We start from the raw sequence: 16,012 nt of genomic DNA, 5'->3' as shown, positions 1-16,012 counted from the left end.
TTTAAAAAAAAACAATTTTAAATTTTAAATTTTAAATTTTTTAAAAAAGTAAATTATATTATCAAAATTCGCCAATGGTCAAAGGTGCGCTGAAAGAAGGAAAGCGGATTAAACTAATATCACCATTATCTAATAAAAAAAACTCCGTTATTCGTTAAGGGAAAAAATAAATCAATAACAGCTTAGACAGAATGAAAGTTGAGGGTTCAAATTCATTGGGAAAAAAAATAAAAGCATTACTCCTATTTTTATATCAATTTTGTAAATATAAATACGAGATAATTTGTTAGAAAAATATATTAAAAAATTAAACACATATGCCATACTTATACTAAAAATATCTTATTAATCATAATAAACGTATTTTAAAATTTTCATATTATATTCATTATACACGATCAAAGATTGTATTACTCTATTATATAGTATAAAGTTGAATGTAATATGGAAAACGAGTTAAAGAAGAGTTATTTATTTATTTATTTAAACGCGAGCATGTAGATACTATCTTACATTCTTGTATCATATATAGATGGATCGTCAATATATACATATATTTGTGGTAACACAAGTTCTTCACCCTTATTTATAAACTTCACGTGTTCAATCAAAATTGAGTTAAAAACATAATATAAAAGCTGGAAATGAAAATGAAAATCAAATGAAATCTTTTAGAAATTTGTAGAAGGCAATTAACAATATAATGTTGTTCTATACTTATGTTGTTTATTATAAATTTTTAGAGCAAATCGAATAAAATACTTCCTAAGGGTCCAAAGAATGTCATAGATGTTGAAAAATCAAAGCAACATAATGGGGGCGGCTTCAACATTAATGGGCGGCTAATTTAGTTAATTTTGGCCACCAATTATTAAATTAATAAATGGTAAAATAGCTAAAATTAGTCATTGTATTTTAGGGTATTTTCAAGATTAGTCCTTAAAGCTTCAACTATAAATACCCTAGCTCATTTAGCTTCAAAATCATCCCAAAGCATTCTAGCTTTCTTCCAATACTAGAGAGAATTTAGAGAGTTTATTGAGAGTTGTTTTCTCCTTTTTTATCAAGAGAGAATTATCATTGTTTTCTCCTTGGTAGATCGAGAGAGGTTGTAATTCCTATTTTTCTCATAGTGAAATTCTTCTACCATTGCCCGTGGTTTTTACCCTATATTATTTAGAGGTTTTCCACGTAAATTTTGTATCTCTTTTATCTTCAATTTTTATTTTCTCAAATTATCAGTTGCATTTTTGCTCTATCCGATAGCCGTCTTCCGCAACAATTGGTATTCGAGCTAGATTTGAGCGTGTAATATATGCTTACTGTCTTTGTGGTTGCCACCAAAAGGTGGATCCTCCAACATAAGGAAGTAAGAAGGTATTACCCATTCTTTGAAGGTTCCAGAGAACTATTCACGATAGTGAAATAGTGGGAGCTATCCGTAAAAGAAGCTATGACAACGGAATTTGATATTGAAAAATTCAATGGGAGAAATTTCTCATTGTGGAAATTGAAGATGAAGGTCATCCTGAGGAAAGACGGGTGTTTAGAAGCTATCAGTGAAAGGCCGGTAGATTTCACAGATGACAACAAATGGATCGAAATGGACGGGAATACTATGGCAAACTTTCATCTAGCATTAGCAGATGAAGTATTGTCAAGCATCGAGGAGAATAAGACAGCTAAGGAGATATGGGATCATCTCACCAAATTGTACGAGGCCACATCGCTGCACAATAAAATTTTCCTTAAGAGAAAATTGTACACTCTCCGTATGCCAGAATCTACTTCAGAGACGGAGCACTTAAATACACTGAACACCTTATTTTCTCAGCTTACATCCTTAAGCTGTAAAATAGGAGAACAAGAATGTGCTGAACTTCTACTTCAAAGTCTACCGGATTCGTATGATCAACTCATCATTAACTTGACAAACAGTAATGTCACCAGTCTAGTCTTCGATGACGTTGTAGCTGCTGTTCTCCAAGAAGAAAATCGGCGCAAGAACAAGGAAGACAGACAAGTAAATCTGTAACAAGCAGAAGCATTGACAACGATGAGAGGGAGATCACCAGAACGTGTCCAAAGCAGCAATCACAAACATGATAGATCGAAGTCAAGGAGCAAGAAGAATTTAAAGTGCTACAACTGTGGAAAGAAGGGTCACTTGAAGAAGGATTGTTGGAGTCTAAATAAAATCTCCAATCCACAAGATAATATCGTAAACACTTCAGATGATGGAGATGCTCTATGCTGTGAAGCGTCAACCACCGTGGAAGGAAGAAAACGATTTACAGATATATGGCTCATTGATTCAGGAGCAAACATATCACATGACCTCAAGAAGAGAATGGTTCCATCAATATGAACCTGTCTCAGGAAGATCTATGTATAGTTGCAATGATCATGCCTTAGAGATCATTGGCGTAGGAACCATCAAATTGAAGATGTATGATGGAACAATTAAAGTTGTTCGAGATGTGCGGCAATTGAAAGGCCTAAAGAAAAATTTATTATCCTACGGATTGTTGGATAATAATGCAAGCAAGATTAAAACACGAAAATGAATCATTAAGGTGTTCCGTAGAGTGCTTGTTGTGCTGAAAGGTGAAAAGATAGCTGCAAACTTGTAGTTCAGATTCTGCAATGCTATGGCATAAGAAACTTGGACACATGTCAGAACAATGAATGAAAGTCCTTGTGGAGCAAAAGCTACTTCCAGGCTTAACAAAGGTATCACTTACTTTGTGTGACCATTGCATAACAAGTAAGCAGCATCGGTTGAAATTCAACAAATCAAATTCTAGAGGCAAAAGTGTTCTAGAATTGGTTCACTCTGACGTATGGCAAGCACCAGTTACATCCCTAGGTGGAGCAAAATACTTTGTCTCATTTATTGATGACTACTCCAGGAGATGTTGGGTGTACCCTATCAAGAAGAAGTCAGACGTGTTTTCAACTTTCAAAAAACTTCAAGGCGCGGGTGGAACTTGATTATGGAAATAAGATCAAGTGTTTCAGAACAGATAATGGAGGAGAATACACAAGCGAAGAATTTGATGACTTTTGCAGGAAAGAAGACATCAAAAGACAGTTCACAGTGAGGAACACTCCTCAACAAAATGGAGTGGCAGAGCGGATGAACAGAACCTTGTTAGAAAGAAAAAGAGCAATGTTGAGGGATACAGGCCTAGAAAAATCATTCTGGGCAGAAGTAGTCAATACCGTTTGTTATTTGGTGAATCGAGCTCCATCAACTGCAATACAGCTGAAGACACCAATGGAGATGTGGACTGGTAAACCAGCAGATTATTCAAACCTACATGTATTTGGAAGTATCGTGTACGTGATGTACAACTCCCAAGAAATCTCAAAGCTGGATCCAAAATCCAGGAAATGCAAATTCTTGGGGTATGCTGATGGAGTCAAGGGGTATCGCTTGTGGGATCCCACTGCCCGCAAAGTGATCATCAGCAGGGATGTTATCTTTGTAGAAGATAAACTACAGAGAAAAGAAGACGATGATAGCACTGAAAAGTCAGAGACTACACAGATACATGTGGAAAAGGAGGTTGAAGAGGGAGATTCTTCTGAAGCAGAACCAACACATGATGAACAAGAACCAGAGAGTTCTGAAGCTCCAACAACTCGTCAATCAGATCGTGTGAGAAGATGTCCCAATTGGCACTCAGATTATGTTATAGAAGGTAATATTGCATACTGCCTTTTAACAGAGGACGGTGAGCCATCAACATACCAGGAGGCAATAAACAGCTCAGATGCTTCACTATGGATGATGGCGGTGCAAGAAGAAATCGAAGCCCTTCATAAAAATAATACATGAGACCTTATGTCACTACCACAAGGAATGAAGCCAATTGGTAACAAATGGGTCTTCAAAATCAAGCGAAATGGTGATGATCAAGTTGAGAGGTATCGTGCAAGACTGGTGGTCAAAGGATATGCTCAAAAAGAAGGTATTGATTTCAATGGAATATTTTCTCCCGTGGTTCGACTAACAACAGTTCGAGTAGTTTTGGCAATGTGTGCTACATTGAACTTACATCTAGAGCAGCTAGATGTTAAAACAACTTTTCTTCATGGAAATCTTGAAGAAGAGATTTATATGCTCCAGCCTGAAGGTTTTGAAGAAAAAGAAAAGAAGAACTTGGTTTGCAGGTTGAACAAATCTCTGTACGGTCTAAAGCAGGCGCCGAGGTGTTGGTATAAGAGATTTGATTCCATCATTATGTGCCTTGGATACAACAGACTTAATGCAGACCCTTGTGCTTATTTCAAGAGGTCTGGTGATAATGATTTTGTTAAATTGCTGTTGTATATGGATGACATGTTGGTTGTAGGACCCAACAAAGATCATATTGAAGAATTGAAGGCACAACTGGCTAGGGAATTTGAAATGAAGGACTTGGGATCAGCAAACAAGATTCTAGGGATGCAAATTCACCGAGACAGAATTAATAGGAAGATTTGGCTTTCACAAAAGATTTACTTGAAGAAGATCTTGTCACGATTCAGCATACAAGATTGTAAGCCAATTTCTACCCCTCTTCCTATTAACTTCAAATTATCCTCCAGTATGAGTCCTAGCAGTGAAGAAGAGAGGATGGAGATGTCTTGAGTACCGTATGCATCAGCAGTGGGAAGTTTGATGTTCGCTATGATATGCACAAGACCATACATTGCACAAGCAGTGGGAGTGGTTAGTCGGTACATGGCGAATCCAGGCAAAGAGCATTGGAATACAGTAAAGAGGATCCTGATATACATCAAAAGAACCTCAAATGTTGCATTATGTCACGGAGGATCAAACTTACTGATAAATGGTTATGTAGATTCTGACTATGCAGTGGATTTGGATAAAAGCAAATATACTACAGGATATGTGTTCAAAGTTGCTGGTGGAGCTGTAAGCTGGGTTTCAAAATTGCAGTCAGTTGTGGCTACATCCACAACAGAGGCAGAATATGTAGCAGCTACACAAGCCAGTAAAGAAGCAATTTGGTTGAAGATGCTATTGGAGGAGCTTGGGCACAATCAAGAGTATGTCTCTCTATTTTGTGACAATCAAAGCGCCTTGCATCTAGCAAGGAATCCAGCATTTCATTCAAGGACAAAGCACATACGAGTTCAGTACCATTTTATTCGTGAAAAGGTAGAAAAAGTGACGGTAGATATGCAGAAGGTCCATACCAAAGATAACATAGCAGATTTCATGACCAAGGCGATCAACGCTGATAAATTTACCTGGTGTCGATCCTCTTGTGGCCTGACAGAAATATAAGCAATATGAAGGTACATGATAGAAAGAATGGTGTGAAGATATGATTGTTCTAATCAAATCTTCAAGTGGGAGATTGTTGAAAAATCAAAGCAACATAATGGGGCGGCTTCAACATTAATGGGCGGCTAATTTAGTCAATTTTGGCCACCAATTATTAAATTAATAAATGGTAAAATAGCTAAAATTAGTCATTATATTTTAGGGTATTTTCAAGATTAGTCCTTAAAGCTTCAACTATAAATACCCTAGCTCATTTAGCTTCAAAATCATCCCAAAGCATTCTAGCTTTCTTCCAATACTAGAGAGAATTTAGAGAGTTTATTGAGAGTTGTTTTCTCATTTTTTATCAAGAGAGAATTATCATTGTTTTTTCCTTAGTAGATCGAAAGAGGTTGTAATTCCTATTTTTCTCATAGTGAAATTCTTCTACCATTGCCTGTGGTTTTTACCCTATATTATTTAGGGGTTTTCCACGTAAATTTCGTGTCTCTTTTATCTTCAATTTTTATTTTCTAAAATTATCAGTTGCATTTTTGCTCTATCCGATAGCCGTCTTCCGCAACAATAGATTGGATCAAGTTGTGTTACTCTCTACAATTTTTTTTAAATTTTTAATTGATAAATTTATTTAAGATAAACTACATAGTATATAACTAAATTTAGATGTATTGTTTATATTATTAACCTTTCAATTGTTTCAATTGAAGTACTAAACTTTTATTTTCTTTTCAGTTATACCATCATACAATTAATTAGGTAATAGCAGTATAGCGAGATGATATAGATAACAATAACTGACGTAAATACCATATCGAAACGCCATCATTTTGATAAGAGAAATTAAGAAAACATTAATGTGTCGGATTGAGTTTGAACCAAAGACTTGTACGAAAATCATTATTTTGCAAAAAAATAGAAAAATATTAATCCAATGCTCATTGTTTTGTCTTCTGTTGCTGTACATGTTGAGGTTCTGCAGAATGGAGCCTTCAACCAATTGATTCGATAATTGAACCGTTCTTTGATCAATAGTATTCTATGAATCGTTAAAAGTATTATACGAAATCATTAACAAAATTAAATAAAAATATAAAATTATGAATCGTTAGTAGTATTGAGGATTCAACAACAAACTCCACAATCCAATACCACTGAACTTTTTTCACCCTGTTATTTCCTTAAGTTTTCTAGACAAAGTAAACACGAGAACGTGTAGGCTGCGGAAACCTATTAATCGTGACAGATTCTAAAAATGTTCGGTCACTAAAATCATCGCTTCATGGTGAAGCAAAGCATGATGAAAATGATCAACATGAGGGGACGGAACTACGATTAAACTATATATCGAATGCCTGAATGGATTTAGAAGTTGACAGATTTGATTCGAAGGAATCATTCGATAACGCTACCAACTCTTTCTCTTGTTGTTCTTTCAGAAAGTTCTGACTAGCTGCTGTTACGATTTTAATGAAGAAGTTTAGCAGCATCAGCCATACTACAGTGTTCCAAATCGAAGCAACCGATAAATCCCACTTGTTCACCTGTAAAAAACTAGATTAGTTTCTGAGGCATCCTGCATATGTATGCTCATCAGCTTTCATACATTACCTTAATGTTCGCGGGAACTGGAGGAGAGGGTGACATATATTTGTCCCTAACAGTATGCAGTTTCCCAATAAGGTTAGGCATGATGGTGGCTAGTCCGGGAATGAAGCTGAGCACTCTAACGAACTCGTTTTCAATGAAGTCGAGAAGCTGATAGTTGCAAACTGAGATGATAAAAACCGTCTGCAATATCAACCATAAAATAACATCAAAGTTTCATTTTACTTACATTTTGAGATGAAATCTAGGACTTTTCATACCTGAATGTGAGTTTTAATAATTGCCTTTCCCAGTAGTGTTGCTAGAAAGAATTTCCAAAATGGAATACCAAATTGCCCACACATGATACCAGCAAGGTCGAATAGTGGATTCGGAACCTGAAAATAGACCACTTGAATCAGAAAAGTATAAATTCATGTGTTACTAACAGAAAGACAGCCCTTTGATTCAAGAATAGCACAGAGATTCATTAACACAAATCAGTAGTACATTACCATGAATACCTACCTACTCTTTCATAGCATTGATCAAAGTTACAATCACAAGTACAAATAAAATTGTGAAGAAAATGAAAAAGAAAAAACGTTCCGGATTACCGAAGCAAGAACTAAGATTGTGAAGAAGTTCAAGTATTGGGAGTGTGAAAGTAGCCAATTCTTAATCTGTTTCAGATGATTGGATGTGTTACTACCATCTTCCATTGGAGAAGAACCAAAATCATACATGATATCCAACTTGCTACCTGATATCCGAGCTGCGAAAGCATTTAAGTTGGGAAATGAAGATTATAAACCGGCAAGGTCGAATTGTGGATTTTGAAACAAAAAAGATTCGGGAAATAATGGAAGTGTACAAGCCCTTGCTACCTGCTCTAGATATGAAGTATGGAGGGAGCTCCCCTAGTGCAGTTCCAATACCCCATAAGATGGCCTCTAATTGAACCTGAGGCAATATGCTACTGAGTGGAACTCTAGAACCATGTGCTGATGAGAACAATGGAGGTCCATATTCGGAGCAATTTTTATTCAGCCATGAAGGACCGGTGTTCAGTCGAATCGTGTCATATAAAGCAGTTTTTAAATCAACACGGCCACATTGCACAGCTTTCATAGTAAAAAAGGCGATGTGTGGACCCAAATACAAGACAAACGTGTGCAAACCAGATCCTAAGAGAATACAACAAATTCAAAATCCCATAGGAAAAAAATCCATGTGTGAAGATGATTTTATTGAGAATAAGAAGAAACTTGTTTTAAACAGAAAAAAGAACACAATAGCAATACCAAAGTAGTGTGACAGCTAATCTAGTGAAGCCATTATCACCATCTATTTAAACTGAAATGCCAATGCAATTCACCATCGGGGTAAACTTGCAGGGAAACTATGAACGGAATACTTCGGAAGCAAATTTTAATGTCCGAGTTCTAGGATGTCTTCCCCTAAGCGCCCAATGGATTCGGTCCTCAAGGATTTGTCACCGGCAAGTAGGCCTCTCATTTGAGAGTCATTTCACAACATAAATGTTGATTAAGCTAGCTAGCTCAAATCCCAGAATGTAAGGCGATGCAAGGGAAACGTCATAGAACCCGTCTATTACGCTAATGGTACGAATACGATAACCTTGAATATAATAGTAGCAGTAAAAAATCTGATAGTGACAAAGTAGAACTGCCCTTACCAAGACCAATTGATGATGCAACCCCAAGGGCCAACCACCAAAGTCCAAATTGAACATAATGAAAAAGCTCTTGAATCTGTCAAAGTACCATTCTTTATCAGAACAGAGAAAAAAATCAAAATACTATTGCAGCTTCCAAGTATGCATTGAAACATTAACATGAAATGAAGCTGATAACTGTAAATATTCCTATTCAAACCAACACACAAGCAAAAAACTATGATCAATATTACAATTGTTTGCACTTCCAACTTGGATGACAAAAGAGATTCACTCGAGGTGAGTGTTGGATACAGGTACAGGTCTAAACACCGTTATGTTCATGTCCGAATATGTGTCGGGTACGGGTATCAAAGATGGAGGCTTAAAATAAAATGGAGTACTACCAACCAAAACACAAGCAGCGATTTGATCTTCTATGATTTAGATTGAAATATTCACTACAAGCAAAATAGTGTAAATAATATCTGATATCATTGTCGAAACGATTTTTTTTAAAAGGTGAAAAAATGTGAGATTTTGAAAACCACATTAATTCTTAATTGTCTCTTTTCATTTTAAAAACATATGCGATTTAAAAGACCTCTCGTTTCGAAAAATTTGAATTTCCTTTACGATCGACAAATAAGGTTCGAAGAGTCGCCACCAATCTTTGATTAGGGTGTGATTGGACACCCAAAAATGCGTTGTCATTTTAAATAAAAATTAATTTTAATTAAAACAACAAATTGAGGTCTGCGTTACCAAAATCCGAGTTCGGGAGTCGGTTGCGTGTAGGGAAGGATTAGCACCCCCACAACGCCCTAAATCGGTACCTAGTCGATTAATTAACGTCTTTGCAATGAACTTTATAAATTCGAGTTTATTTTGATTCTTGATCCCATAAAGTAAAAATGTAAATTTAAAACATTCAAAAACACTCAAACAAATTAAATTAAAATTACCAAGTCATTTTAGAAAGATAAAGAATGTTCGATTATTTACAAATATCGAGACCAGATCTTAAAGATATAACAACCTTTTCTCGATATATTTAAATAAACGAACATTTCTTTTTCTCTCGTTCCCAAATTTTAGTGTGATGGATCAATTTTTAGGTTTCACTTTCGGGATACACTTTTATTTTAAAATCATTAAAAGCGGACCTCAAATCAGTTATGACTGCCCACTTAATACAATTTTAAATTAAAAGTGTATTACCCTTAGTCCGATTATGTAATAGGTCAAGTTATGCAAATGAGGCTATCATGCAAATTATACCAAAATGATGTCATGTAAAGATCGATTAAATAAAAGTATATATTATATCTAAATCCATGCTTATGAACCGTATAATAACATATGCACACATATCGCCATCATTCAAACCTAGGATAAACATACACACGAAACGAACCCTAACTAACCATACATGCATACACATAAGAAACTTAAACATGGACTAAAACGAAACATGCGAAAATTAAGAATGAAATGTCTAAAAAAATAGATTTTAAGTATATTACTAATTAAGGATGAAATCAAATACGCAAAAAAATATGAGAACTAAAATGAAAAATAAAAGATTCTAATCGAGGACTAAAATATACTAAGCTAAATATACTAGACCTCACGCTAATAACTTCTAAAATAATTAACCCTAACATTTCTAATATAAATTCTAAATATACTAAGCTAAATATACTAGACCTTACGAATAATTAACCCTAACATTTCTAATATAAATTCTAATTATAAACTAAACCTAATCCTAAACTCACACTACCTTAGCCGCTCTCTCACTTTGCTCTCCACTCATCTTCTCCACGACAACACCTCTCTTCTCCCCTAACTCTCTCTGTTTCACTTCTTCGTTTAACCCCTACAACCAAGATGAGAATCAGTTCCCTCAATCTCCATGAGTACCGTGAACTCCACCATTCATTGGTGATGAAATCGACTCTAGCTATCATCCGTGACAGTCGTAGCCTAGATGAAAACTCACAAATCCAGACTTCATTCTTTCCTACCTCAAAACCTAGGACACTAAAATGAATCTACAAAGAAAACCTCCCAAAGCTAACCGCAATAATTCATGCTCTTAAGCCCAACGACTAGACGAGAACAGTCTCTCTATTCCGACGAAGATTCAATCAAAGCAAGGTAACTCTCTTTCATCTCATCTCTGCTCTTTCATTTCTTATTATTTTGGTTCAAATATGGGGAAGAAAACTTACTGGAAATGCAAAGAAAAATGGTTGATAAATCTCTTTACTATTCTTTGTACACTATTTTCGTATGGGAGAAAAGAAATGAAAAATAGGAATGATTGTGCGTTTTGTTTTCTCTGAAAAACGAAGGGGAAGAAATTACAAAGCTTTCCTTTATTTTAAAATCCGAGAAGCCTGTTACATTGCTTCTAAAAAAACAATGGTAATACGGGGCTTTCCAATATTGCTTCTATTTGTGTTTGGAAATACTCTGCTTGCTCTTAAAATCTGGGGCCAAGAAATATCCTATACACCCGTCTAACAAATTTCCACTCTCAACGAAGACTTGGGATCACTCCTCTCCAAAGAAATTGAAGTAAAATAAGTATAAAACTAACTATTCATTTCTGTTTTTACTTCAAAGCTTTCTTCTTTTATCATGCTTATCTAAATAGAACACACACTACACTGTAAATAAAAAATAAACTTAGAATGAATATACCTCGAGAAACTGCTATTGCCTTTGTGAATGAATGATATTTACTTCTACTGGCAGAATGAATAAAAGAATGCTTTCCTTTATTCCTTCCAAAATGGTGGTCGAGAGACCTTTACAAAAGAATTTTTTTTTTTTGATTTGTTCTCTTCCTCTGTTCCAATGGTCTTTGTTTTCTCTCGTTCTTCCTCCTCTCTTTTCTGTGATCTCCCCTCGTTGATGTCCCTCCTGATGGTTTCCAGTCGTTCCAAAAAAACTGACCTCCCTCTTTCTTTTTTAGTGGTTAAATGTCCCACGTTTCTGGTAGTTATTTCCCCACTATCTTTTTTTTTTTTTTTTCTGGTTTCTAACTTCCCAGACAAATTAAGCATCTACAATCATCATACCATTTCATGATGTTTACCAACGGTGATGACCAAAATCCCAGTACTTCCAGCCAAAGTGCTTGAAAACATGAACCAACCAGCTCGATTTTGAATTGTTTGATGAATCCACTGAGTAATAGCAAGAACAAAAAGTTTCAGAGTTCTTAAGGGCTGATTTGTTAATGTAAGATTTTCCAATTCTGCTCTGTGCTTCTCACGAAGTTCTACAAGATAAAAATATATGATTGTAATGGTTACTCCTTCCAAAACAAATATAAAACCACTGCTATCCAAATTAGTACTCCATAAATCAACAGAAATTTCCAAATGAACAAGTAAATGAAGAAAAAATGAATTAAACTCTATTTAATAATTCAGCTAGTTTCTTATTTAAATTGATAAAGATGATGAAAATGGGAACAAAAGAACATACAGAAATTAACAGGGCAAACTCCACGAAAACCAAAACTTAAATCAGAAGCAAATGATTTTCCCGGGAATCAAGCAGAGAGTACACAAACCAAGCAGTTCTGGAAATGGAAAAAAACAGTCAGTGAACTCACCAGAAATTAGGAGATCCTGACCTTGGGTGGTCGCCATCTAAAACAAAGAAAGAAACAGAGATCGCACTCTGAAAATTCTAGCTTTAGCTTAATTTATATAGTATTCAAACAATTGAAAAAAAACTGATGCCATGGATTTTAAAAAGAAAACAGAATAAATTATTAACGGGAATATTTGCTGTTTGAAAAAGAAAGGTTATCGAAAAGTGGAAATTAGATTTCGTATAGGGAATTGTGATCGTGACAGAGACCACGCACCATTGGCGTGAAACAGAGGAGACGGAGACAGAGGGAAAACAAAAAGTAGGGGGCAGAAGTCCATGCTTCTAAAGTAGAATGAGATCCGCTGCAACCGGTGTCTTGGGCTGGCAGTCAGCATGTTTGCCGAATCAGGAGGATAAGGACATGGTTATGTGGCCCAAAGGGCAAAGGTAACCCATAAGATTAGTCTTATAAAGATTAGTTATTTTTTTGTTCATTTCTTTAAATTCATCTGTTTAAATTCATTTATGTTGATAGAAATAAATGGGTGTTATCGACCATGTATAGTTCATTTTTTTTATTGAAGTGTTAATCAAACCTCAATCAATTGAAAATATTAATGATACAAAAGAAAAATTAACAGTGAAAGTTTTAAAATTTTCAAAACTAGTTAAAAAAAATCAAACTCTTCTCTATTAAGACGAGTTTATATATTGATATTTAATTTTAATGTCAGGTTTAGAATAAAAATAGTTTTTTTATAAGTTAGGTAAACTTAATTGATATTAATTTTAATATGTCACCTGAGTGTTCTTATATCAAAAGATGCTCATATGAAGCTTCGTTCACGATTATGTTAAAGATCTTAATATTCGAGGTGGTACAACAGACTAATATTGATCTTTCCTTTGAATATAATTATAAATTGTAGGACATACGTATTTGAAAAGCTTGGGATGGACTGGCTCTCGAGATCAACAAGTTGTTCATATTGAATCATCATGATTCACAAATGCCATAACTCATAAAGAAGAATTCTACTTCGATGAAGCTTTGGATGATGGGACTTCGAAGCCATTGGCGATTGAATTGAGTTCTTGCCACATCCATATGGGGATCGATGTGGTGTTGTTGGCAAGGTTTATTCATCTGAACAACATAGAGTTGAAGGTTCCATATGGTTGTTTTTTATCAGAAGACTTGCAGTCGATGATAAAGATTCATCAACCGGTCTTCAACTCTGATAAAAGACAATGCATATGGTGTTGATGGATTGGAATTTTGGTTTGCAGTTGAACAATGGGTTCGAGATTACTGTTCATTTTACTACAAGACCAATGAAATGGTTCAACAAGACCCCAATTTTCAAGCCGGGTGGAAGATCGAGAGGAGGGTCTTGGTGACAAGAAATACAAACCATTGTGGCTTGAAATGCAAACTCGAGAAGACATCACAGATTCATGCACAATGATCATATGGCCTTCTTCATCTCTCCATGCAACCGCTAACCTAGACCAACCGTCCGACCTGAACCTGCAGGTTCATGCTGGAAAAGTCACACTCGAATATACTGAACTCGAGTCAAATCTTGACAAGGTTTTGATCAATACAAAGCGTGTCTATATAAAGCTTAGAAGACATAATATCCGGAAAACAATCAAAAAGCAACTCAAAACATTAATTTCAACAACATCCATACTTGATCAAAACCATAAAGTAACAAGCTTAGAATCAAATCCTTAAAACTTACTACAAAATCTAACATATCTTGGAAGCAAGAAAAAACAAGTTGAACCATGTTCAGACAAATATCTTCAAAAACAGAAAAGAGAATCCATTTTCAGAACAACCAATACTCGGTGTCAATGGTGTAGCAGATCAGTCTCCCTTCTTCCTGAAAGAGCATCCCTCGGTGAGTCTAGCTCGACCTCCGGTTGGCTGGCAGAGAACAGTCTGACAGTTACCACACACCACCACTGTTTGAGAGTGGCTAAACACAGTTGTTCTGTCCAAAACAAAAACGAACACAAGATTTAGACAATATGATCCATTGAAGACAAATTACATTAATTTTAAAGATCGATAGACAATTCAAACAATAAAAGAACTTACATATTGAAGCAGCCTTGACATTTGACATCCTTAATGAAGAACAAAAGAACAAATTTAACACCCCAAACATATTTATACGAGCAGATGTAAGATTTAGATCATAAAGAATAAAGTTTTAACGATTACCATGAAGAACGAATTAGGGGACTGAACGAGACGCTTGAGCTTGTGTTTCTTCTTCTCAAGCTCCGCTGGAGGATTCAACAAATCGACATCGTTTTGGAGAACCTAAAAATTCCAAACATCCACAAATCAAGTTCAATTATTAAAAAAAAATAAGAAGAAGATACCAGGCAAGAGATTAAACAGACCATTTTGGCTTGGCCACTAGATGTTTCAAGAGCAACCTCAAAATCCCTCGAAAGCTTAGCAGGCGGCAGAGGAGGAGGAGGAAGCAAACGGCAATGTGAGGTTTTATATGTAGATTGGTTGACCTAACTCGGTTAACACAGAAAACCCAAGGTTTTGAAAATCGATCCAAACTTTTTTCCCAACATTAAACTTGGGTTTATGTTTGAGCCCAGTCTTGTTTTGGCAATTGAGTTTGTTTACTTTCTTATTTTCTAGCCCAATATAAATTCAAACAGAGAAACAAGCAGCCCATTTGTTACACACATAGTAAAACCCACTAGGGGTGAAAACTAAAGTATTTTATTAAAATATGAGAAAAGTTTTAATTTTTTAATATCAAATCATAATTATTGAATTTTAGAAGTTATATTGTTTTGATTATTGAATTATAAAAAAATATTTTCATACTTTTTAAATTGATTTTTTAATAATGGACTGTTATTTTTATCCATGATAGTAATTTGCAGTAAAATTAATATCAAAATATTTATACTTTCTCATCTTATTACAGTATCTTTTTTCTTGTTTGAATACACGTCTTATTAACAATACTACTCGAACCCTTGGTTCCATTCTTGTTTGTTGTTGTCTCGAGTATGGAATAGCGGTACCTGAACTCCTGAAGAGCCGCATCCCTTGTCAGTGAGCACTGACTGGAACTTTGGCAATGGTGAACGACTATAAATCAAGGCAATCTAGATTCTAGCGTCATAATTGCATTGATGCGCTCATTTTAAAGGACATAAAGCAACAAGACTATGAATAGTCCGTGCGAGCTTTAGGAGGGGTGTAAATGAATCAAACTCAAACGAAGAATGTTACGTTTGTTGTTTATTTTTTAAGTATTTATGTTCGGTTCGTATTCGTTTAAATTTTTTTTATTTTGTTCATATTCATTTATTTATTTTTAAAGTATTTGCATTCTTTTGTTTTATGTTTGTGAGCATGGTCGTTTAATATTCATGAACATTTTCGTTTATATGTCCACGAACAAACTCATTTAGTGTTCTTTGACATGTTTAATTAGCTTTTGTTTATTGTTTGTTTAGTGTTCAATTTTTTTAGTTTTATCCTCTCATTTACAAGCTAAAGAGAATTTGGTAAAATTATACCATAAGTGCTTAAATTCGTTAAAATTCACAATTTTAATTTTTACTATGTATTTAATTTAGTCACTACATTCACCAATATTTAAAATGTAAAAAAATTAAAGGGAAATGAGAACTGGGTAAACAAACATGTTCATGAACATAAATGAATGAGTCGATAAACGAGCTTAGAAAAAATTTCATAAACGAGCTTGTTCGTGAACATAAACGAATCGAACACACCTCTATTCGGGTTCGTTCGTTTATTAAATGAGCATAAT

General features: G+C 34.9%; 2 protein-coding genes across 3 annotated transcripts; both read right to left on the bottom strand.

The window, feature by feature from the left end:
• Window positions 1–6,624: 6,624 nt before the first annotated feature.
• On the bottom strand, window positions 6,625–12,486 carry LOC120161793 (vacuole membrane protein KMS1-like). The gene is made up of 8 exons (XM_039172004.1): window positions 12,199–12,486; window positions 11,657–11,859; window positions 8,586–8,661; window positions 7,774–8,073; window positions 7,504–7,661; window positions 7,168–7,284; window positions 6,911–7,090; window positions 6,625–6,843 (listed from the first exon to the last, which is right to left on the bottom strand). Exons 1-8 carry the CDS (start codon window positions 12,233–12,235, stop codon window positions 6,640–6,642), a joined length of 1,275 nt encoding a protein of 424 aa, XP_039027935.1. The 5' UTR covers window positions 12,236–12,486; the 3' UTR covers window positions 6,625–6,639.
• Window positions 12,487–13,825: 1,339 nt separating this feature from the next.
• Window positions 13,826–14,761, bottom strand: LOC120161841 (40S ribosomal protein S27-2-like). Of its 2 annotated transcripts, XR_005519507.1 has the most exons (5): window positions 14,604–14,761; window positions 14,419–14,520; window positions 14,293–14,321; window positions 13,976–14,185; window positions 13,826–13,942 (listed from the first exon to the last, which is right to left on the bottom strand). XR_005519507.1 is itself a non-coding variant. In XM_039172048.1 (4 exons), exons 1-4 carry the CDS (start codon window positions 14,604–14,606, stop codon window positions 14,059–14,061), a joined length of 261 nt encoding a protein of 86 aa, XP_039027979.1. In that variant the 5' UTR covers window positions 14,607–14,761; the 3' UTR covers window positions 13,826–14,058. The 2 variants fall into 2 exon arrangements, 1 of the variants encoding a protein (XP_039027979.1); XM_039172048.1 differs by having other exon boundaries at window positions 13,826–14,185.
• Window positions 14,762–16,012: the final 1,251 nt, after the last annotated feature.

This window comes from Hibiscus syriacus, unplaced genomic scaffold (genome assembly GCF_006381635.1).
Source record: "Hibiscus syriacus cultivar Baekdansim isolate YM2019G1 unplaced genomic scaffold, ASM638163v2 tig00111402_pilon, whole genome shotgun sequence".
In the NCBI taxonomy this organism is placed as follows: domain Eukaryota; kingdom Viridiplantae; phylum Streptophyta; class Magnoliopsida; order Malvales; family Malvaceae; genus Hibiscus; species Hibiscus syriacus.
Note: the sequence above shows the minus strand (reverse complement) of the source record. Positions and strands in the feature narration are given on the sequence as shown.

Bases quoted from the DNA above. Each gene is read 5' to 3' on its own strand.
- LOC120161793 (XM_039172004.1), bottom strand. From the start codon at position 12,235: ATGGCGACCACCCAAGGTCAGGATCTCCTAATTTCTG. The intron at 8,662-11,656 runs GTATGATGATTG...GTACTTTGACAG, and splicing joins TTGGTAAACATCATGAAATG to ATTCAAGAGCTTTTTCATTA. The intron at 6,844-6,910 runs GTAATGTATGAA...AGTTTTTTACAG, and splicing joins CAGTTCCCGCGAACATTAAG to GTGAACAAGTGGGATTTATC.
- LOC120161841 (XM_039172048.1), bottom strand. The intron at 14,322-14,418 runs GTAATCGTTAAA...TTCTTCATTAAG, and splicing joins CCCCTAATTCGTTCTTCATG to GATGTCAAATGTCAAGGCTG. The intron at 14,186-14,292 runs GTAAGTTCTTTT...TGTTTTGGACAG, and splicing joins TGTCAAGGCTGCTTCAATAT to AACAACTGTGTTTAGCCACT.